Below are 24,028 nucleotides of genomic sequence, written 5' to 3'. Positions count from 1 at the left end.
ATTGCTGGGTTATCTGGTAGTTCTGTTTTCAGCTTTTTAAGGAAGCTCCATACTATTCTCCATAGTGGCTGTTGCAACTCACATTTCCACCAACAGTGTAGGAGGGTTCCCTTATCTCCACACCCTCTCCAGCATTTATTGTTTGTAAATTTTTTGATGGTGACCATACTTTGGCCACCTCATGCAAAGAGTTGACTCATTGGAAAAGACTCTGATGCTGGGAGGGATTGGGGGCAGGAGGAAAAGGGAACGACAGAGGATTAGATGGCTGGATGGCACCACCGACTTGATGGACGTGAGTCTAAGTGAACTCCGGGAGTTGGTGGTGGACAGGGAGGCCTGGCGTGCTGTGATTCATGGGGTTGCAAAGAGTTGGACATGACTGAGCAACTGAACTGAACTGATTCTGACCTGTGTGAGGTGATGCTTCATTGTAGTTTTGATTTCCATTTCTGATGTTGGTCATCTTTGCATGTGCTATCTGGCCATCTATATGTCTTCTTTGGAAAAATGTCTGTTTAGATCCCCTGCCTTCTGGATTACTTATTGTCTGATATTGAGTTGCGTGAGCTGTTTGTATATTTTGGAGATTAATCCCTTTGTTAGTTGTGTTGTTTGCAAATATTTTCTCTCATTCTGAGGATTATCTTCTTGTTTTGCTTATGGTCCTTTGCTGTACAAACTCTTAGTTAAATTAAATCCCATTTGTTAATTTTTGTTTTTATTTTCATTGCTCTAAGAGTTGGATCAAAAAAGATCTTGCTGCAATTTATATCAAAGAGTGTCATGTCAATACTTTCTTCTAAAAGTTTTTTTAGTGTCCGGCCTTACATTTAGGTGTTTAATCCCTTTTGAGTTTATTTTTGTGTATGGTGAGTTTCTTCTTTCTTTAAAAAAACATTACTACATTTCCCTTACTTCTACTAGTACTCAGAGCTGTTGGGCATTGATGCTTGTGCCTCAGTCTGAACTTGTTTTATCTGAAATTATACTTGATAAGGATCTGTTCCACCATGTCACTGAGAATGGATTCTGACTGCAAAGTCTGCAAACTCTTAAAAACTAAAGCAACCTGCTTTATATTGCTTCTCAGCCAACTTGACTAAACTTTACAGATTTGCCTCAGAATAATTTACAGTGCAATCATGGGGTATCTTGGAAAGATAGTGCTTTTAACCATTTACTTTTAGCTGTTAAGCATTATTAATGATAGCATAGAATATATATGCCTCATTTAATTATTCATCTGAAAATTCCAAATACTTCACTTTATGATAGCTCTTTTTGAGCTTCCTGGGTAACTGCATACTGTCCTCTAGTGCCATCTATATCTGTGTTCTTCAGTAGCCGTATATCACTCAGACTATCACATTAAATAGTGCAGATGTCAGAAGTTTTTTTCTTTCATCACAGAAAGTTCTTTTGGACAGTGCTTTTCTGCTTGATTTTCAATCAAAAAGGACTGGAAGAACAAGTCCAGATCTCTTCTTAGAGCACCAGATCTCTTATCAGAGTAACTTCTGAATATATCTACTTGGCAACTCAAATTCCAAATGCAAAGTCACACTTGTCATCTTTGTTTCAGACTTGTCCCTCTTATATTACTTCTCTAGAAAATGGTACCTCCACCTACCCGCATATTCAAACCAGAACCTCCAAGTCATCTACTCCTGCTTTTTTCTTACCTCTTTATATAAGCAATTGCCACATCTGTTACTTTTTACCTTTTCCTAACCCACTTTCTATACTTCAGCCATGGTGATCTGTCTAAAATGTAAGTCTGATTCTTTCATGCCTCACTTAAAACACTAGTCTAAACTGCCTTTAGGTTGAAGTCTAATCTCTTTAACATGCATTCTAGGACTTTCAGGATTTTGTCTCTGTTTAGTAGTTCTCTAGCCCCATCTTTTGCCAAGCTCAGTTCCTTCTTCCCCTCATCTCCATCTCTACTGGTTTGAAGCTATCTTCTCCTTGACCTTTACGTCTTCTACACTCCATCCACCTGACAAATCCCTTAACCCTGTACCTCTTTCATGTAGCTAACTAACTCCTCTTCATCTTTTAGAACTCTGTTACAGACATCTTTTCTAGGAACTGGGTTAGGCATACCTTTTCAGGATTCCTGAAGTACTCTAATCCTTAGGATGGTACATTATAATTGCTTACCTAAGCAACTATATATATATGTATATAATATATTTGTATTTGACATTAGACAAAATTGTTCTGAGGCAAACCTAATCTTACTTATTGCTGTATTTCTAATAGTTAATGCTAGGCACATAGTAGACTCTCAGTATTAGTTGGCCAAATATTTCTAAGATTATTACAAGCCTAACCTTCTAGATGCCTGAGAAATCAGTTTTATATTTGATTTGGGATTTTTTTTAACCTATTTAAATTTTTAAAATATAAAGTTATTTATTTTAATTGGAGGTTAATTACTTTACAATATTGTATTGGTTTTGCCATACATCAACATGAATCCACCACCTGTTTAAATTTTTAAAAAATTGTTTAACTTGTATTTTATAAGAGTCAAGCATATTTGTTAACTTCAGCATATACATCAGTAAACAAAATAATAATCCCTGATGTTATGGAGCTTTCATTCTGTGAAAGAGACAAATGATGAACAAGTAAAATCTATAGTATGTTAGTTACAAGGGCTGAGGAGAAAAATAAAGTAAGGGGGAAAGATACAAATTATGAAACAGGAGTGCAATTTAAAATAGTTTGGCCAGGGAAGGGCTTCCTGGGAAGGTCACAAATGAGCAGATTTCCAAAAGGAAGTAAAGAAGTGGGCCAAATGAGTGTCTGAGGTGACAGCATCCTAGGCAGTAGAAACAGCACAGGCAAAGGCCCTGAGGCAGGCGCTAGCCTGATTGACTTGAAAAACAGCAGACAGGCCAGAGGAACTTTAGTAGAGTGAGCAATAGGGACAGTAAGAAGAGGTTAGCAGGATAACAGTGGCTGTGTCATATGGGGCCTAATAATTGTTTGTAAGGACTTTTACTGTAAGTGAGCAAGAAGCAGTTGGAGAGTTTTGAGCAGAGAAGTGGCAGGATCTGCCTTATCATTAAAACAGACTTCTTCTGGTTCCTGTGTTAAGAATGAACTGTATGCAGATCAGTTATGAAGCTTTTTCAGTAATCTAAGCAACGGTGGTTTGACTTGAGTGTTAAAAATGGAGGTGGCTGGAAAGTGGTCAAGTTCTGTATATACTTCAAAAGTATTAACACTGACAGAATTTGATATGGATTGTGGAACAAGAGAGAAAGAGAGGAATCAAGAATGACTAAGTGGCTTTTGGCCTGAGCAGCTGGAAGGACAGAGCTGCCATTTTCTCAGATGGAAAAGACTGAGAGGAGCAAGTTTTGGGTAGGAGGTATGGCAAGAGCTCAGTTTGACACCTGTTGGGTTTGAGATGCCTGTCATCCAAATGGAGCTGTCAACTAGGCTGTTAAATATATGAGTCTAAAGGACAGATCCACGTAGGAGATATAAATTTGGAGTGTATCAGCACATAGGCAGCATTTAAAGCCACAAAACTGACTTGACATACTAAGGGTATAAATATAAATAGGAAAGAGAAGGTAAGGGACCTGAGTCCTGAGGTCCAGCATTTAGAAAGTAAACAGGAATACAAGCAGACAATAAAGGAGACTAGAGAGGTCAGTGAGAAACCAGCAGTATCCTGGAAGCCAAGTTTAAAAAAAAATGTTGTAGTTATTGCTGTTAAATCAGATGGAGACTAGAATCAGCCATTAGATTTTGCAATGTGAAAGTTATCTGTGACTTGATAAGAGTAGTTTAGGGGAACAGCTGGAGGTAAGGCCTAACTGAAGTGAATTCTGGAGTTTGAGGAAAGAAATTGGAGATAGAAAGTTTCAACAGTTGCTGAGTAATTTTGTTGTAAAATGAAGGAAAGAAATAGGGCAGCTCTAGAGAGGAAAGTAGAGTCAACAGAGGGATTATTTTTAATACAAGAGAAAAAATTGTAGAGTGATGGAAAAGATCTGGTAGAAGTGATGGTGATACTGAAGTGAGAGGGCAGAATTCCAGGAGCAGAATCTTCAAGTAAGCCAAAGGGGTTGGAGTCTTTTGTACAAATAAAAGGTTGGCATTAGCAAGGAGGCTAGTGCTTCATCCATGCAAATGGGAGGCAAGCTAGAATTTATGGGCACAGATGCTGCTAGAGTCGTAGATGCTATGGTAGGAGCTTGTGGAACTTCTCTTCTGATTGATTTTGTTTTTCTCATCAAATTGGGAAGTAATCAACTGACAGTGAGAGCAAGGGTGGAGAAAAGAAATCATAAGAAATAGTCATCTGGAAGAGTAAAGTCCATTGACTGAGAGCAAGGAGGAAGGAGAAGGCAGGAAATAACTGTCTTGCAAGAGGGAAAGAGAATGGGCCAGAGAAACAAAATGTGATTGCTGGGCAGTGTTTTGGTCTCACTGGATGTCGTGCTGATCAATTTAAAGTGTACTTTTTTCCAGTCATGTTTTAACTGCATAGTTTCAGACACCAACACTGTGACAAGGTGATTTAACTAGAGTTGCAGTTGAGCCATACAAGTTCAGCAAAACCCAAAAAAGACAAGAAAATTGAATATGTATGCAAATACATAATGTACTATTGGCATTGATTTTTTTAAACCACAAGAGGAGGGAAGTAGCATTTGCAAAAGGCCTCAATTGTTTATATGTGACAAGCAAAGTAGTCCAGTAACTAAACTGTGCACCACTGAAAATTTTTGTTTCAGGCTTTGTAGAATTCATTTGGGATCCCTTGTCAACCACACAGACAACAAGTTTAATAACGCAGTGCAGAATGATTCTTGAAGAACAGTCCACTTGTGAAAATGAAGTTAATAAAGGCAAACAGGTAATAATGTCTAGAATTATAAATTTCTTAATTTACTTTTAAATCAATATAATTTATTATAAATCTTTGTTTTCAGATGATGCAGAAACAATTTCAGAACACGATGAAAAATATTTAGGACCGACCATTTTTTGCTCAATATAATTAGTAATATGCAAGGATATACCTTGATATTTCCAAACATTCTTACAGAAATCATAATCATTATCATAGAACACACAAACATGCAGTAAGATCCAGATTATTACTTTCATTCTTATTAGCGTATTTCTCTCTGTTCAATGGTCTGATTTGTTCAACAGGTCTCATGGCCCAACCACCTGTTTTTCAGGTTTGTGAATGTACATTGGCCCTGCAGAGATGAACAGGCATAAATACATTAGTACACATTGATTCCTTCTAAAAGAAAAGAAAGCTAATTACATTTGTTCTTTTGGCAAAAATCTAGTAATAGTATGACCTTCAGTTCAGTTCAGTTCGGTCACTCAGTCGTGTCCAACTCTTTGCAACCCTACGAATCACAGCACGCCAGGCCTCCCTGTCCATCACCAACTCCTGGAGTTCACTCAGACTCACGTCCATCGAGTTGGTGATGCCATCCAGCCATCTCATCCTCTGTCGTCCCCTTCTCCTCCTGCCCCCAATCCCTCCCAGAATCAGAGTCTTTTCCAATGAGTCAACTCTTTGCATGAGGTGGCCAAAGTACTGGAGTTTCAGCTTTGGCATCAGTTCTTCCAAAGAAATCCCAGGGTTGATCTCCTTCAGAATGGACTGGTTGGATCTCCTTGCAGTCCAAGGAACTCTCAAGAGTCTTCTCCAACATCACAGTTCAAAAGTATCAATTCTTCGGCACTCAGCTTTCTTCACAATCCAACTCTCACATCCATACGTGACTACTGGAAAAACCATAGCCTTGACTATACAGACCTTTGTTGGCAAAGTAATTTTAAAACTAGACTAATATTCAGTATTTTAACTAGTTATCTGTAATCTGCATAGTCAAGAACAGGTAGCTCTTTGAGGATTCAAAGTTTAATAGGATAGATTCTCAGCATAATATAGAATTGAGTTTTACTGAACATAAGACGTAAAGAGGAAGGAACTTTTCAGAGGCTGTGGTGAGAGTTTCTTGAATCTTTTATTGTAGTACTCTTTTTTAAAATCATTTTGTTTGTTGATAATAATATTGTAGATTGATGTGGTTAAAAGAGTAAGACAATTTTATGTTGAGTTTTAAGAGAATTAACAGAGAGATTCACAGACTGGAGGAAACCCAGAGTGGAATAATCAGAGTAGTTGAAAAGCGAGGAGACATGTCATATTCATATTCTGTGCACCAATAAGTTCCAAGTAAAGAAGGAGGGAAGCTGTAAGAAGAGAAAGAGAGAAGAGGATACCAGCGTGATTCTGCCATCAAGAATCATGTAATCTTAGAGGAAAAAAGCTACATATAAACTGTTATTTGAAGTAGGAAGTAAGTGGGAATGACAAGACTTACTTGCCTAATTCCTGCTATGTACTCGGTACTCTGTTAGGTCTTATTCCTGTGTCAGCCCACTTAGTCCCAGCAATCCTGTTAAAAATGGGTGATAGGGCTTCCCTGGTAGCTCAGTGGTAAAGAATCCGCCTGCCAGCGCAGGAGACATGGGTTCGATACCTGGTCCAGGAAGATCCCACATGCAGTGGAGCAACTGAGCCCATGTACCAAGCTGTTGAGCCTGTGCTCTAGAGCCTGGGAGCCGCAATCACTGAAGCCTGTGCGCCCGTGCTTCACAATGAGAGAAGCCCATGCTCATTGCAACTGGAGAAGATCCTAAGAAGAAGCGAAAACCCAGAGTAGCCAAAAATAAATAATTTTTAAATAACAGATGATAGCTTCATCTTACAGATGAAGAATCTGAATCACAGAAACCTGTTCACAGTAATATCTTGAGTTAGAACTAAGATTTGTACCTTGGTTAGTCTTACTTTGGGCATCCCCAGAGGCTCAGCGGTAAAGAATCTGCCTGTGATGCAGAAAACACAGGAGACGTGAATTGGATCCCAGGATTGGGAAGATCCCCCGGAGGAGGGTATGGCAACCCACTCCAGGATTCTTGCCTGGAGAATCCCATGGACAGAGGAGCCTGGCAGACTACAGTCCATGGGGTTGCAAAGAGTCAGACACGACTGAAGCGACTGAGCACACATGCACTCAGTCTCACTTTAGAACCCAAACTCATCTCACCGACCACGTTGCCTCTCCATGAGTGGCTCTGATAATGTGCTGTGAAGTTTCAAAAGAGAGCCCGGAGAGAGAAATTTCAGCAGTGAAAGAATTTTTGTTACATGTGGCATTGAGCAAGGACCTAAAGGAAAGAATAGGATTTGAACATCATAGCAACTGAAGGAGAAAGGGCATTTTCCACTCACCTCCAACAGGATAAAAACATGTGAAAATCATGCAAGAATTAGATTCAACTTGAAAGAAGATGTACTTGGAGGTAATGTTTATGTTTGATGAAGGAATAAATTTATTTTGTGTTGTTACAAAGCATAGAACCAAGACGAGTATGTTAGAGCAAGCAAACAAACAAACAGCTATATAATCCTATATTTGCTCTCTACATGGGATTATGTAATTATAGTCTAAATGTAAATAGTACATTTACATGTACAGTTTTTTAAACACTTCCACATTTTCTCATTTGATCCTCAAAACCTTGTAAAACATGTTGATTTTAATTACATTTTTACAGGTGAGGAAGCTGGGGCCTAGAGGGCCAAGTCACTTTAAAAGATCACTTTTAACAGTGGCAGGCCTGGCATTTTGTAACCACTAAAGTCTTTAAACAGTTTATGGATTCACTCATGAAGTTTTTATACTGGTAATCTTAATTCTGAAAACCCTCCTACTATGAATGTTGGAAATGGGTTTTTGGCTTTAGTAGGAGACTACAACTATATTAGGACTTTTCAGCTTTGGCATTCTTGGCATCTGGAACCAATATTTCTTTGTGTGAGCCTGTTCTGTGCAGTAAGCTCCCTGGTCTCTACTCACTAGATACTAGTAGCAGTTCCCAGTCTTGACAACCAAAAATATCTCTAGACTTATAAAATATTCTGAGGCATGGCAAAGTTACTCCTCCTTGAGAATCAGTGTACTATGTAATATCCCAGGTTAGTAACACAGTTTGCTGGTGAGCTCACTCTGTTTTTCTTAGTGATGTTTAAAGAATTGAAGAGAATGAGAAAGGCTCCAAAAGCACCAATCAGACACCACAGTTCCTGACTGTCAAGTGAAAAGTAAATGATTTTGTAAGCTAATGCCTGGTGAGAATAGTTTTAATTCTGAAGTTCTAAAATGGATTATTGCAGAGATGGATTATGAACACTTAAGAAAGCAGTGATTACTGTAACCTCTCATTGATGGGGTTCCTAAAACCAAATATTTGTCAAAGCATATTCTTCCATATTCCTAATATCTCAGTTACTTCCACTAAGTAAGATACTGTACAGATACAGTAAATAATTATTTAAATATGTTATAATTTTCTTACAGATCAAATGGGGGGAAAATAGGGTACAGTTAGATACAAAGAAAACCAGTAAAAGTATACCTAAAGAATACTGATTCATAAGGCTGGAATCCTCTCAGCTTTGTTCTGTTTGGTATTTTTATTGAATTGGAGTATGTAAAATACATGCTAATGAAATTTCTCAATGGCAGAAGACTAAGAATTCTATCATAAATCTATGGATAACAGAATTAGAATCCAAAAGAATTTCAAAACACTGAGAAAAGGACTGACTCTCAAAATATAAAATGTAAGAAGAATATACATAATGTCCTACCACTGTGTTCAAAAATTCAACTGCATAAATAAAAGATGGGAGAGGCACAACTTTAAAGCAAGACAGGAAAACAGCGGGGATTGTAATCGTCCGTAAACTCGGTATGAGTCAGCAGTGTCACTTGAGTAGCAGAAAGACTAATGGAAGTTCATCCTTTAGGTGTCTGCTCTTTTGAATAAAATTGTTATATGTGCTTTCTTCATTTCCCTGGGCTATTTGCATTTAATTTTAGGTTAAAGTATATTAAATGGAGAGTGTCTAAGATGGTATGAGAAAGAGAAAATATAGAAAAGTGAGATATCAATCTTAAAATCTGAAGAGTTTTCATATGGAAGGATGATTAGATTTGTTCTGCATAATCTTGAGAGGTATACTAAGAACAATCTGTGGAAGGTGTAGGAGAGAAGTTTGTTTCTCATTCTTAACTGAAATCTAATGGCCCTTGAATCAAGGAAAATTGGAAGTGGTCAAACAGGAGATGGCAAGAGTGAACATTAACATTTTAGGAATCAGCGAACTAAAATGGACTGGAATGGGTGAATTTAACTCAGATGACCCTTATATCTACTACTGTGGGCAAGAATCCCTTAGAAGAAATGGAGTAGCCATTGTAGTCAACAAAAGAGTCCGAACTGCAGTACTTGGATGCAGTCTCAAAAATGAAGATGATCTCTGTTCGTTTCCAAGGCAAACTATTCAATATCACCAAATTCAAACTTAAATTGAAGAAAGTAGGGAAAACCACTAGACCATTCAGGTCTGCCCTAAATCAAATCCCTTACGATTATACAGTGGAAGTGAGAAATAGATTCAAGGGACTATATCTAATAGACAGAGTGCCTGAAGAACTATGGACGGAGGTTCGTGCCATTGTACAGGAGACAGGGATCAAGACCATCCCCAAGAAAAAGAAATGCAAGAAGGCATAATGGCTATCTGAGGAGGCCTTACAAATAGCTGTGAAAAGAAGAGAGGTGAAAAGCAAAGGAGAAAAGGAAAGATATACCTATTTGAATGCAGAGTTCCAAAGAATAGCAATGGGAGATAAGAAAGCCTTCCTCAGTAATCAGTGCAAAGAAATAGAGGAAAACAATAGATTGGGAGAGACTAGAGATCTCTTCAAGAAAAATAGAGATACCAAGGGAACATTTCATGCAAAGATGGGCTCAATAACGGACAGAAATGGTATGGACCTAACAGAAACAGAAGATATTAAGAAGAGATGGCAAGAATACACAGAAGAACTGTACAAAAAAGATCTTCATGACCCAGAAAGTCACGATGGTATGGTCACTCACCTAGAACCAGACACCGTGGAATGTGAAGTCAAATGGGCCTTAGGAAGCATCTATGAACAAAGCTAGTGGAGGTAATGGAATTCCAGTTGAGCTATTTCAAATCCTAAAAGATGATGCTGTGAAAGAGTTGCACTCAATATGCCAACATATTTGGAAAACTCAGCTGTGGCCCCAGGACTGGAAAAGGTCAGTTTTCATTCTAATCCCAAAGAAAGGCAATGCCAAAGAATGCTCAAACTACCACACAATTACACTCATCTCATGCTAGCAAAGTAATGCTCAAAATTCTCCAAGCCAGGCTTCAACAGTACATGAACCGAGAACTTCCAGATGTTCAAGCTGGTTTTAGAAAAGGCAGAGGAACCAGAGATCAAATTGCCAATGTCCGTTGGATTATTGAAAAAACAAGAGAGTTCCAGAAAAACATCTATTTCTGCTTTATTGACTATACCAAAGTCTTTGATTGTGCAGATCACCACAAACTGTGGAAAATTCTTCAAGAGATGGGAATACCAGACCACCTGACCTGCCTCTTGAGAAATCTGTATGCAGGTCAGGAAGCAACAGTTAGAACTGTGCATGGAACAACAGACTGGTTCCAAATTGGGAAAGGAGTACGTCAAGGCTATATATTGTCACCCTGCTTATTTAACTTATATGCACAGTACATCATGAGAGCCCAAGCTGGGCTCAAGATTGCCGGGAGAAATATCAATAACCTCAGATATGTAAAGGACACCACCCTTATGGCAGAACGTGAAGAAGAACTAAAAAGCCTCTTGATGAAAGTGAAAGAGGAGAGTGAAAAAGCTGGCTTAAAACTCAACATTCAGAAAACTAAGATCCTGGCATCCGGTCCCATCACTTCATGGGAAATAGATGGAGAAACAGTGGAAACAATGACAGGCTTTTTTTTTGGGGGGGGGGGGGCTCCAAAATCACTGCAGATGGTGACTGCAGCAGTGAAATTAAAAGATGCTTGCTCCTTGGAAGAAAAGTTATGACCAACCTAGACAGCATATTAAAAAGCAGAGACATTACTTTGCCAACAAAAGTCCATCTAGTCAAGTCTATGGTTTTTCCAGTAGTTATGTATGGGTGTGAGAGTTGGACTATAAAGAAAGCTGAGCACTGAAAAACTGATGGTTTTGAACTGTGGTGTTGGAGAGGACTCTTGAGAGTCCCTTGAACTACAAGGAGATCCAACCAGTCCATCGTAAAGGAAATCAGTCCTGAATATTCATTGGAAGGACTGATTCTGGAGCTGAAACTCCCAACTTTGGCCACCTGATGTGAAGAACTGACTTACGGGAAAAGATCCTGATTCTGGGAAAGATTGAAGGCGGGAGAGAAGGGGATGACAGAGGATGAGATGGTTGGATGGCATTACCAACTCAATAAACATGAGTTTGAGTAAACTCTGGGGATTGGTGATGGACACAGGGTCCTGGCCTGTTGCAGTCCATGGGGTCACAAAGAGTCAGACACAACTGAGTGACTGAACCAACTAACTGACATACTCACCAGAATTGCAAGCTTTTAAAAACCCTAAAAATATGACTTATTAAAGGTGTAGGGGATCAGGATTTCTCATACTGACTAGTGGGACTATAAATGGGATACCCCTATTTCAGAAAACAACTTGGCATTCTCTCCAATGTTGACATGAACTGGATTCTAGCAATTCCATCTCTACATATATACCCATTAGAAATATATGCCCATGCATACTAAAAGACATGCTCTACAGGAATTTATATAGTAACTTGATTCATAATAACCCCTAAACTAAAGACCAGCTAAATAAATGTTCTATCATGGAACAGAATACTATGCTGCAATGAAAAGGCACCAGCCACGGCAGTATGCAACCACATGGATGAATAAAGTTCTCTTGTACCTAATTTACAGTTACTTTAACACCTAGGTCTTTGAGTGTGTACAAATTTGCACTATTCTGTTAAAATTGCTTCTTTTGGTTCATACTTTTTTTTTTTTTTGGTTCATACCTTTCTATCTATGACTATCACTGATGCTTTTACATTTTTTAAAAATAGGATTTACTTAAATCCATTGTTTCAAGAATGAAGAAGGCAATAGAAGATGATGTTTTTATTCCTCTGTATCCAAAGAGGTAAGAGTTGCTAATTTCTAGATTTTATGAAATAGTTACTCCTGCAATACAAATTCATTTAAGAGTGTAATGTAGAAGAAACTAAACATATTGTTTTCAAAACACACATACCTATTAAGATGCAAATTGATATTTCAACAAATATTTCTTAATCCCCGTTTATATGCCATGTATGATGTAATGATAGTCCTGAGAACATGACAGTTGGATAGCCAGGTAGTTAGAAACACAGACTCTGGAGTGCAGATTCACCATTCCTAGACACTTGGCCTGCATCAAGACCAAGCGTCTTTCCATGCATCAGTGTCTTTGTATATAAAATGGACATTAAATTCATGCCTATCTCATAGGAGACTGTGAAGATGAAGAGAGTGCTTAGAATAATGCCTGACATGGAAAGCTCAAAATAAGGCCTGGAATATCACTGAGGGGCCAGAAACTACATCTTTGAAATATATATTTACTTCTAAATGATCAGACAAGGAGTATTTGATGCATATTGGTAGATTTGCTAAGAAAGCATTAATTGTAGTAATGGATTATGGACTGAAGCTCACTCTACAGTGAGTACTCACATGATCAAAGAGTTGTTCTATGGAAAGGAAAAAAGAGCTAAGCTTGCTAGTTAATTTGAATCCTGAAAAGATGCCTGCATGTAAAAATTCACCCCAATGAAGGTTTGTTGACTTCCCAGATTGCTCAGTGGTAAAGAAACCACCTGCTAATGCAGGAAATGCAGGTTCAATCCCTAGGTTGGGAAGATTCCCTGGAGGAGGAAATGGCAACCCACTCCAGTATTCTTGCCTGGGAAATCCCATGGACAGAGGAACTTGGCAGACTACCTTCCATGGGGTCACAAAAGAGTCAGACCTGATTTAACAACAATTAAGATTTGTTATGTTTTAGCGCCTTCAGAGCTCCCCAATGGCTCAGTTGATAAAGAATCCGTCTGCGATGCGGGAGACCTGGGTTTGATTTCCCTGGGTTGGGAAGATCCCCTGAAGAAGGGAAAGGCTACCCACTCCAGTATTCTGGTCCAGATAATTCCATGGACTGTATAGTCCATGTGGTCGCAAAGAGTCAGACATGACTGAGCGACTTTCACTTTCAGTGTTTTAGGTAACTAATATATCTGCACAGTTAAAAAGTAAGAATGTGTATTTAAAATTTTTACTAATGTTTAGAATGAAAAGTCTTATTCTCTCCTGCTCGTGACCTCCATCCACCCAGTTTTTGCCTTCTTTTCTGTACACATGCAAGAATACTCACTGTTGGTAATTTTTTTTTTTTTTTACCTTTTTGGAATTTCTCTCTGCAATTAGAATTAAATACTTTAGATAGAATTTTAATACTTACAATGCAATTAGAATTAATCTTATTTCCCCCTCTTTTTTATAGGAAAGTAAGTATATTATAGTCACAACCATTGTTTTGTGCGTTACTTTGACTTAGTACATCTTTGAGATCTTTTTGTATCATCCACAGATGTTTCCTTATGCTTTTTTAGCTGTACAATATGCCATTATATGGCCAAATTGTAGTTGATGAACATGTAAGCAGTAAACCTTTACAGTGTTGTGAACAATTTTATGGACATAGTATCCTGTACATGTGCAAATGTATCTATAGAAGGCATTCTCAAACATGGATTTGTTGAGTAAGAGTGCACATACATTAGTAATTTTATTAGATATCACCAGAGCACCTTCAATTATATTGTTAAGACTTAGTTTGGTTGATTAAAAAAAAAAAGTAACCATTCAGTTCTTTAAACTCTGTTTCTGAAAGATGAACAGTTATTTGCATTTTCTTTCTTTTGCTTTAAATTAGTGCTGTAGAAGACAGAACATCACCACATGCAAAGTTTCAAGAAAGACAGTTCTGGTCAGGTCTAAAGGTAAGCAGAAAACTGCAAAAATAAAAAAATTTTTTCTTTCCATAAAAGTTTACTATATAATGACAATCAGAAAAATTCTTCTGTAAGTAAGTATTTTAAGTTTTTGTAGGTCGTATAATGTCTGTTGAACTGTTCAGCTCTGTCACTGTAGTGCAAGCAGTCATAGACAATATGTAAATAAATGAGCATGTCTGTGTTTCAGTAAAACTTTATGGACACTGAAATTTGACTGTCATATAATTTTCATGTCTTAAAGTACTCTATTTTTCAATCATTTAAAATTATAAAAGCCATTCTTAGTTCACCAACTCTATGAAAACAGAACATAAGCTGGATTTAACTCACAGGCCATAGTTCTCTAACCTGGGTCTAATCTAAACAGTAAAGGATAAAATTGGTGCTGAATCAGTGGCAATGGGGACAGTAAGGAAAAGAGTGTTTCAAAAGATTTCTAGGATGAAGCATCAAAAGAACCCAATGACTGATTACAGAATTAATCCTACCGTGAAGAATGTAGAGTGCTAGCCAAGTTTCTGACTTTGGCACCCTATTAACTTATGGAGGCATTCTTTGAGGGCATTGGAGAAGGAAGAAAAGGTTTGGAAGGAAAGATAAGTGGACATAGTGGATGTAAGATATCTTTGGGATAAAGGGAGGCACTTGAATACATGAGTCTGAATTACAGGAGACAGATCTGAGCTGGAGATTTGGGAGTCAGTCACATTTAGGCAGTGTTTGGAGGCATGGTCATGAATGACAACCCCTGAGCAGAAGAAGCAATGGGCAGACAAAGTGAAGTCTTCAGACAGGCCTTACAGATAAGCTGTTAAACTAAGAATGGTCACAAGAGAGTGGCATCAGAAAACTAAATGAAGGGCTTTTGAGAACAAAGTATTAATGCCGCTGAAGAGAATTAGAAGGAAGACTGAAAATGTTTACTGGGTTTCACAATTACAAGGTGAGACGCTTTACCCTCTGAGCCACCAGGGAAGCCCATAATTATAAGGTCATGAATGACCTCAGCAAGAATAGTTTTGATAGGGTGAATCAATACTTGTCATACGGTTGGGTCAGGAAAAAGGCTTTTCAGGAAGAGGGAGCAACATCAACAATGACATTGTGAAAAAGCACTGCATGTTAGTACAACAGGATGTAGTTTAGCACTTACGTAATAAATTTAGTAATGGAAAGAAGATGGAAGCTACCATAAAATTCACATAAAGATCTGCATTTACAGGAGAAAAATGCAACCCATATTATTTTGATTAGAATTTTATTAGAGTTTCTTAAAAGGATTTTACCCAAAATATCTCCAAACTCAAGGTGATTATTAATCTTATTTTCTATATTAGAGCAGTGAGGTTCTCAGGTTTGATTGATTTCTCAAGGTCACATATGGGTAACAATACAACTGGCTTTAACATCAGTGCTTTTATGAATCCTGGGGTCTTGCAGTCTTATATCTGATGGCCCCAGCCTCCAAGAGAGAACTGATTGAGAAGGAAGATTATTGATCTGGAAAAGCTCCAGCAAGGTAATTTGAAATAGATTTTGAGCAATTATCCTAAAAAAAAAAAAGAAGATAGGATGAAGAAATATGTGCAGGTTGAAAAGAATCAAGTGTTTACTCAGAAATGTTTTCTATTCTAAAATTGATGGTCCCAACAGTGCTAATTGTGGTGAGAGTTTTACAGTTTGACCAGCTTTTTGTTTGTTGGAGACTATTACAGTTTTCCTTTGGAGAAAAGGTACATAGTCACTTGAAATTTTGTTGTATTTTAGCTCTTCGGCAATATTCTTCTTTGGAATGAACTCCTCCCAGAAGACACCTTGCAAGAGTTAGGACTAGGGAAGCTGCTGAATCGTTACCTTATTATAGCTCTTGTCAATGCCATACCTGGCCCAGATGTTGTTAAAAAGTGCAGCCAGGTAAGTTGTATAGAAATTGATCATCATTTTATCATTTTTAAAAGTTATTAAAATTTTATAAACAATTTAAATTGTGTTACTTATAATAACAAATTAATTTAACAGACTAGAAATCCGGGAGAATCCAATATTTAAAAATTAGTATACTGGTTAACTATTTACAAAATGACTGTTAGAGCCTCACCTCTCACTTAAATACCAATGTAAATTATAGCTAAAGTAAAAAATTTAAGTGTAAAAAAATAAAACTATAAAATATTGTACTAGGAAGATAAATGACTATACCTGATGTTAAGGGAGTCCTTTCTGAACTTTAGTGGAAAAAAAAAAAATGGTGGGAAAAGGTAATGGATTTGATAAGACTTTTGGTCAACCAAAAAACATTAAATAGAAAGGTATCAGGACTGTAAAAAGGGTTGCATTTGAGTCAGTTCTAATGAGTGGATCAGCCCAGAGCCTATTACACAGAGTGAAGTAAGTCAGAAAGAGAAAGACAAATATTGTATATTAACACATATATCTGGAATCTAGAAAGATGGTACTGATAATCCTATGGGTGGGACAGCAAAGGAGACACAAAATTACTTTACAATATTGTATTGGTTTTGCCATACATCAACATGAAGTATTCGAGACAGCAAAAAAGACACAGATGTATAGGACAGACTTTTGGATTCAGTGAGAGAAGGAGAGGGTGAGATGATTTGAGAAAATAGCACTGAAAAATGTACATTGCCAAACAACGGGAATTTAATGTCTGACACAGGGTACTCTGTGACAACCTGGAGGGATGGGATGGGGTGGGGCGGGAAGTGGATAAGGGGTTTAGGATGGAGGGGACCCATGTATACCCCTGGCCCACTCATTGGTGTATTGATGTATGGCAAAAACCATCACAATATTGTAAACTAATTATCCTCCAATTAAATAAATAAAGGTAGCAGGATTGTTTGATTATTGTTAAAACTCGAAGATGGGTTTATTGGGCTCACTATACCTGTTCTTCCCTTGTGGCTTCCCTTGTGGCCCAGGCAGTAAAGAATCTGCCTGCAGTGTGGGAAACCTGGGTTTGATCCCTGGGTTGGGAAGATCCCCTGGAGGAGGGCATGGCAACCCACTCCAGTATTCTTGACTGGAGAATCGTCATGGAAGAGGAGCCTGGTGGCCTACAGTCCATGGGATCACAAAACAGTTGGACACGACTGACCACATACTTATTCTTTCTCTTGTTGTTTATGTTTGGAATTTACTATAATAAAAAGTTAAATAGAAAGAAAGTTGAAAAACAGAGAAATAAGTTATAATGTGCATAACAAGGATAAATACCCACATTTTTTTTAAAAGCTCTCTACAAATCTGTACACAATTTGAATGTGCTTATTGAAAATGACCAAAAGGCAAAGCAATCCCCCCCCGAAAAAGAATATGCCAAAATAACCTCTAAACATGTTGAAAATATTAATAGTAATAATTAATATAATATAATAGTATTAATTAATATAATCAGAGAATTGTAAATAATTCAGTAAGGATTTTTTTTGTTGTTGTTATTTTCATTGTAATTCCAGTATTGTCATAAGCACAGGGAAACAACAGCCCCACATCTGTCCAGGAACATCATTCATCTAGAAAGTGTGGAGAGGCAAGTCTGGGAAATAGTTTCTGCACTGTGGGAAGAGGAATACAACTCTGGAGACTCTTTTGGCACAATCGATATAAAACCTTTTAAGTTCATACCCTTTTAGGGAACTTCCCTAGTGATTCAGTGATTGAGAATCTACTTTCCAGTGCAGGGGACTTGAGTTCAATCCCTTGTCAGGGAACTAAGATCCCAAGCCCATGTGCCACAACTAGAGGGCCTGCATGCCACAATTAGAGAAGCGTCCACCACAACAAAGAACCATCAGCCAAAATTAAAAAAAAAAGTCCACATACTTTTACATAGCAATTTTGTTTCTAGTAAATTATCCTAAGTTAAAAAATCAATGGATATAATTTTCTAAGAATGTGGGAAAATATTTATATTCTTATATAAGGTTTTTTTTTTTAGTATATATGTATATGTAATGTTAGATAGCAGTTCCTGAAAGTGTGAAAGTCAGTCGTATCCGACTCTTTGCAACCCCACAGACTGTACAATTCATGGAATTCTCCAGGCAAGAGAAGAGTAGAGTGGAGTGCGTAGCCTTTCCCTTTTCCAGGAGATCTCCCTAACCCAGGGATCGAACCAGGTCTCCCACATTGCAGGTGGATTCTTCACTAGCTGAGTCACAAGGGAAGCCCTAAGACTTCTTCCCAACCCAGGGATTGAACCCCGGTCTCCCACATTGCAGGCATATTCGTTACCAGCTGAGCCACAAGAGAAGCCCAGGAATACTGGAGTGGGTAGGCTATCCCTTCTCCAGGGGATCTTCCTGACCCAGGAATCAAACTAGGGTCTCTGCATTGCAGGCAGATTCCTAGACAATTCCTGTCCAGCAGTTCTTAGACAATGATTATTTTCCCAGCTATGGTTTTCGTATCGTGTAGTTTTTAACTACATTATTCATCAGATAGTTCAATCTTCATCCATCCTGTTGTGTTTCAGATTTCAGTTTAGTTCTCTTTGACCAGAAAGCTCTACTGTGCAGTAGAGGATATATGACATTCTCTTCACAGTTTGTAGCTGGAAAACCAGATCAAAACACTGTGGCTTTAAGTCCCAGGATCATTTATGGGAAAGCTAGATAGTTCCTTCAGAATTTTATTGAGCCTTGTGATACAAAACAAGGGAAAAGCAAGTGTAAATGACATTAAATTCCAGATCAGTTAAGGGCTGGTTTTAAAACTAAAAAGATAGAGTTTGTATAATAAGACTTATAGGACTTTCTGCCTTAGGCCACTAGTGTATCTGTTTTTTCTAGATAATTGAAAAAAGTGATTAAGAAATAGAATAAATCATTTTCAACTGTGTTTTCCCTGTTGACCAACTAGATTTATTTTAGAAAACATGCATTCCAGAACTTTCTTTTAATGTATTTTATTATATATATATAGTACAACTTTCTACTTTCTAGAGGTACATACTGATCCTGACCTTAGCAACTAACATAACCAAGAATTTCGTTAGAAAGTATGATCTCAGATTTTTCCTTGCTCCCATTCTCTCTCCTTTTTTAAAAAAATTCTTCCTTCTCCAAAAAGGAAGTTTTCCTTTTTGTTTACATTTTTTGTTTTTTTGTAAAACTTTTTCCCCAAGTCATGTATTACCTTTAGCATGATGATAGTAAGTGTTGTTTGAGAGGTTTTTTTCCCCCAAAAGAAACCAGTGAATGCACATACATTGACTCCTGCTGCTGCCACTGACATTTAAAGCAATGTATTAAATTAGAAGAAAACTGTAATATATTTTTTATACAGTGTATCTTAGAATGACCTTGATTTCTTAACTCTAATTTATTCATATAGGTTATACACAAAGTCATCTAATGTCATATTGTGAAATCACACTAAATATACCTATTTTATACAGTTGACCTTTGAATAGCACAGATTTAAGCTGCATGGGTTCACTTCTATGTGGATTTTTTTTCAATAAATATCAGTACATACCAGAGTACTTCACAATCCACAGTTGGTTAAACTTGTGGATGCAGAACCACAGATATGTAGGGCCAACTGTAAAGTTAATACACTGATTTTTATCTGTGCATAGGTCACTGTCCCTAACTCCCTGCATTGTTAAAGGGCCAAATGTAGGTTTGTTAACTAAGTGTTTTGTGTCTACACATTTCTGGTGTTTAGTTATAGATTATGTTTTGTACAATTTAATCACTCAGGAATAGAGAGTAATGAAAGTATTACAAGTACTAGTAACTATTTATAAAGAGTAGCCTCCTTTAAGCTTTTTGTATCCAAATATGATATTTTTTTAAAGTATAAAACCTTAACAAAGAAAGGGGAAATTCTCAAAAGTTATTTAACCATGAATAAAAGAATATGGAAGAATAACACAACCAACATGAGTAGTGTGTGTGTCAAAGTTGTTCAGTCGTGTCTGAGTGTTTGTGACCCCATGGACTATACAGTTCATGGAATTCTCCAGGCCAGAATACTAGAGTGGTTAGCCTTTCCCTTCTCCAGGGGATCTTCCAAGGAATCTTAACATGAGTAGTATAAGGATTAAATGAGATTATGGTAAAGTACTTAGTTAATAACTGCCATTAAAAATCAACCATGTGTTTTGATTATCAGATAGCAGCGTATTTACCAGAAAAGTGGTTCCAAAGCTCTGCCATGAGAACATCCATTCCCCAGCTAGAGAATTTCATCCAGTTTTTACTGCAGTCTGCACGTAAATTATCTAGAAATGAAATCAGGTAATGCATATTTTATTTGTACCTCCGTAAGCATTATTTAGGCTTCTGTTCTTGGCAATTTTTAGAAAGATTTGTACTTTACTTTTAAAAATCTGAGACTGTCACTGTCGAATTAGGAGATGTTTTCATATGCAACTTTAGAATCACTCAGTATTTTACACCTCAGGCATATTAGTTCATATGTTTAAATGCAAATCTCTTCCAAAATAAGCACTTCCAAAAAACTGTATCACAGGGGAATTTAGAATTAAAACTGTAAGTCAAAAGCCTTTTATTTAAGCATGTTTTTCATGTCTTTCTAACTTTCCTAGCCGTTTCAAAATCTCAACATTTGTTAAGTATAGATCTGCACCCTGCCATTTACCCAGCAGTGGCTGGATCTCATTCACAGCACTAGATGTTTAAGGACTTGAATACAGTGGTGTTGGCAAACCACCTCAAATCACAAACAAAAAACCCTCAAATTGTAGCGTCTGATTATATCTGTGGGATAAATACTTCCACCATGATAGTCCATATAAACTGCTGGTAGCAGCACACCACTGTTCAGATTTCTAATGATAGATTTCTTCTGTGCTTTTTCTACTTTTTTATAGTCATTCACATTAAAATTTGCCAGAATATATCCACTAATAGTCTCTGATGGAATTTCATGATTATGTGGAGAAGGTAGCATCTAAATACTTTACGCAATGTATTTTAGATATTGGCATCAGGTAAAGTTTTTGTTTCAGATTAACTACTGATGTTTCACTGTGCCCTTATACACTGCATTTCTAAGAGGGAAAATGCCCTTTTGTTGTTTTTTTCAGGGATGAAGTCAAAGAAATAATTCTTATTCTGGTGAAAATAAAAGCTTTGAATCAAGCAGAATCCTTCATAGAAGAATATCACCTAGACCATCTTAGATCAGTAATTAAAGAATTTGAATAAACTTTATAGGAAAGTACTAAAATGAGATTTTAATATAGTCACACTTGGCTGTTTTGCTTGTAGAAAAAGAAAAAAAGGTGTTGCCTTTTCTTTATTCCCTAAACCAAAAGCATAGCACTGTGTCCCTCCATTCCCTCCATCTTCTGCCTTCTGGTATCACGAAAGACTGAGCCTCCCCTTTATGAGTGTTTGCAGGAATTGAATACACAGGAACAGTAGGAGTTTAACATATTTCCGTTTGATTCTTCTGATGACTTTTCCAGTTTAAGAAAGGACTTGAAGCTTATTGTAGCTGCTTTGGCTTTGCTGAGTCTTCTGGCCTGAACCATAAAAACATCTTTTAGTTCTCTTCATTTTAGCAATCTCTGCTTTTAACTCATTTGTATGAGTTAAAATGAAAATCTTAATTGGAATGAATTACTTATTAAGTATTCTGATTAAGGCATTTTAAAGCTACTAATGGTTGTTAGATTGTGCTTCAGAATCTATACCAGTATATTGTTCTAACACAAGTCTGAGAACAGCCAGTGAATCTCTGCCAGCAGGATTTTTTTTCATTTGTACTTAATAGGTGAAAAAAAAACTTATTTTAATTATTTATATTGACTATTAGAGAGTGACTTCTTGTTTTCTTGGCCATATGTAATTCTTTTTGAAGTATCTTTTTTTCCTTATGGATTTGTAAGAGCTTTATATTTTAAGATACTGATGGTTTGGCAGCCCAGTGGTTAGGACTCTGCACTTTCACTGCAGAGGGCACGGGTTTGACCCCTGGTCAGGGAATTAAGATCCCACAAGCCACATGGTATGGCCAAAAATTAAAACAAAACAAAAAGATAACTGACTCTATGCCCACACTGTTACAGTTTTCCTCATTTGCCGTTTCCTTTAAATTTGTGTATGAGTTTTGGTGTACTAAGTTATTGCTTGTTCGGTAGTTACTACTATTTTTTGTTATGCTTTTCTGTGTGTGTGTCACAGTGGTGGTAGGCTTAGAGAGGAAATAAGTATTTTAAATATTCAGAACATATAATTCATTTTTTTAAAATGTGTGTGATTAAGAATGTGACGTAAGGTCATTGAATCAAAAAGAAATTGAGAACATTTTTCACAGTAAGTTTACTGATAATTTTTCTTAAGTCTATTTGTTTAAATAACTTTCAGGAAGTCCTAAATGTATTCTGCAAATTGTTGCCCAAAAGATAAATCGGGAAAAAGTTGATTATATGTCCGGCTTAATAGTTTGAATAAAGAACCAGCCTTTGAACTCTATATGTAGAGTTTAAGCATGTGGCTTCTAACATCATCAACACTAGTTTTGAAGCTGCATGTAATAAATTTTTGCAGAGTGGTATGTGATTTCTACTATAGTGAAGATTCATGACTCACTGGTATGAATAGTTTAAAGTTTGTTTTAGTTATACAAATTATACAGAACAGAATCTCATCTAGAAAATTCAAGCCATTGCTAAAAAAAGTCAAGTTTTCTTACACAATTATTATTCCCAGAAGTAACTGCTGTTTTCACTTTGTTATCCTTTCAGAACTTTTCTCTACTTAAAAAGTATGTACACGTGTCTATACACAGCTTTATTTTTTATATAAGTGGAAAATATTTTATTATTAAATTTATAATTTTTTATTGTTAAAAGTGTACACCTGAAATTTCCCTATGATTTTTGTCTTTGTAATTAAAAGTGTGTTAGATGATCCCTTACATTTTTAACTTGGGTAGAGAGATTTCTCTTGCTTTTTGTACAATTGAAAATATTAGAACTACTTTTAAAACTGCAAACTGATTTAAACTCCCAGTAGTTTTGAAATTTCATTATGCTTGGGGTTTGAATCTCAGGATTTTTATCCATCATATACTGTAACTAAGGATATTCAAAAACATTTGTGAAGATTGCCTAATCCTCAATGCAGAGTTCTTGTTTGTTTGTCTTTTTTTTTCCTGTTACTGTGAAATGGATGAAGAAATGGAATGGAATGAAGAAGAGAAATGCCAACTAACAAAAACAAACCTTTGAGTTAACAACTTACCTCACACCTCACTTCTTTCTCTGGATTTTTTCAGTTTTTTGTTCACTTAAAGAAAGTAAAATTTTTACAGAATCAGATAAATTACCTTTTGGTTTTACTTTTTTATATGGCTTTTAGGAACTTTTCAGTGGCCATGAAAATATACCTCAGAACAGTTGGGTTATTTTACGTAGATGACTCTATAAAATCTGAAAAAGATATTACAACAAAATAGACCAATATTCCTCATGAATATAGAAATAAAAGTCCTTCAAATACTAGCAAACTGAACCCAACAATATATAAAAAGGAAAATAATAATATATTATGACCAAATAGGTTTTATTCCAGGAAGAGAAGTTCGGCTTAACATTAAAAATTTAATCAGTATAATTCACCTATGAACAGAATAAAAGAGGAAAAACATTCGATTATCCAGTGATTACAGAAAAAGCATTGGACAAAATTCAACACCCTTTCCCAGTACAAAAACAAGAATATAAATTATTTAATAAAGAGCATCTGGAAAAGAACATCCATATTTAGCATCATACTTAATAGTAAAGTATTAATGCAAGGAGGTCTCCTCTCACCTTTTCTGCTCAGCATTGTTCTGTAGGTCCTAACCATGCAGTCAATCAAGAAAGAGACATAAAAATTAAAACACAAGAGTTGAATCATTATTCTCAAGTGACAAGATTGTTTACATAGAAAACCTTATGCACTCTACCAAAA

General features: G+C 36.6%; 1 protein-coding gene across 7 annotated transcripts in view; it reads left to right on the top strand.

The window, feature by feature from the left end:
• GCFC2 (GC-rich sequence DNA-binding factor 2) overlaps positions 1 to 22,543 on the top strand; it is a 76,918-nt gene extending 54,375 nt beyond the window's left edge. For 2 of the 7 annotated variants that reach the window (XR_011255664.1, XR_011255661.1), the window contains 6 exons: positions 4,767 to 4,888; positions 12,078 to 12,154; positions 13,985 to 14,051; positions 15,834 to 15,980; positions 20,214 to 20,338; positions 21,151 to 21,347. Coding sequence is in view for 2 of the 7 variants with exons in the window: in XM_069583216.1 (XP_069439317.1) it covers positions 4,767 to 4,888; positions 12,078 to 12,154; positions 13,985 to 14,051; positions 15,834 to 15,980; positions 20,214 to 20,338; positions 21,151 to 21,271 (659 nt within the window). In the remaining 5 variants the exon portion in view is untranslated. Of the gene's footprint in view, positions 1 to 4,766; positions 4,889 to 12,077; positions 12,155 to 13,984; positions 14,052 to 15,833; positions 15,981 to 20,213; positions 20,339 to 20,934; positions 21,055 to 21,150 lie in introns of all 7 variants that reach the window. The other 5 variants (XM_069583216.1, XM_069583217.1, XR_011255660.1 and 2 more) reach the window with 4 other exon arrangements.
• The last annotated feature ends 1,485 nt before the right edge of the window (positions 22,544 to 24,028 follow it).

Source organism: Ovis canadensis, chromosome 3, assembly GCF_042477335.2.
Source record: "Ovis canadensis isolate MfBH-ARS-UI-01 breed Bighorn chromosome 3, ARS-UI_OviCan_v2, whole genome shotgun sequence".
Taxonomy (NCBI): domain Eukaryota; kingdom Metazoa; phylum Chordata; class Mammalia; order Artiodactyla; family Bovidae; genus Ovis; species Ovis canadensis.
The sequence above is the reverse complement of the archived record's forward strand: the minus strand, read 5'-3'. Positions and strand labels throughout refer to the sequence as shown.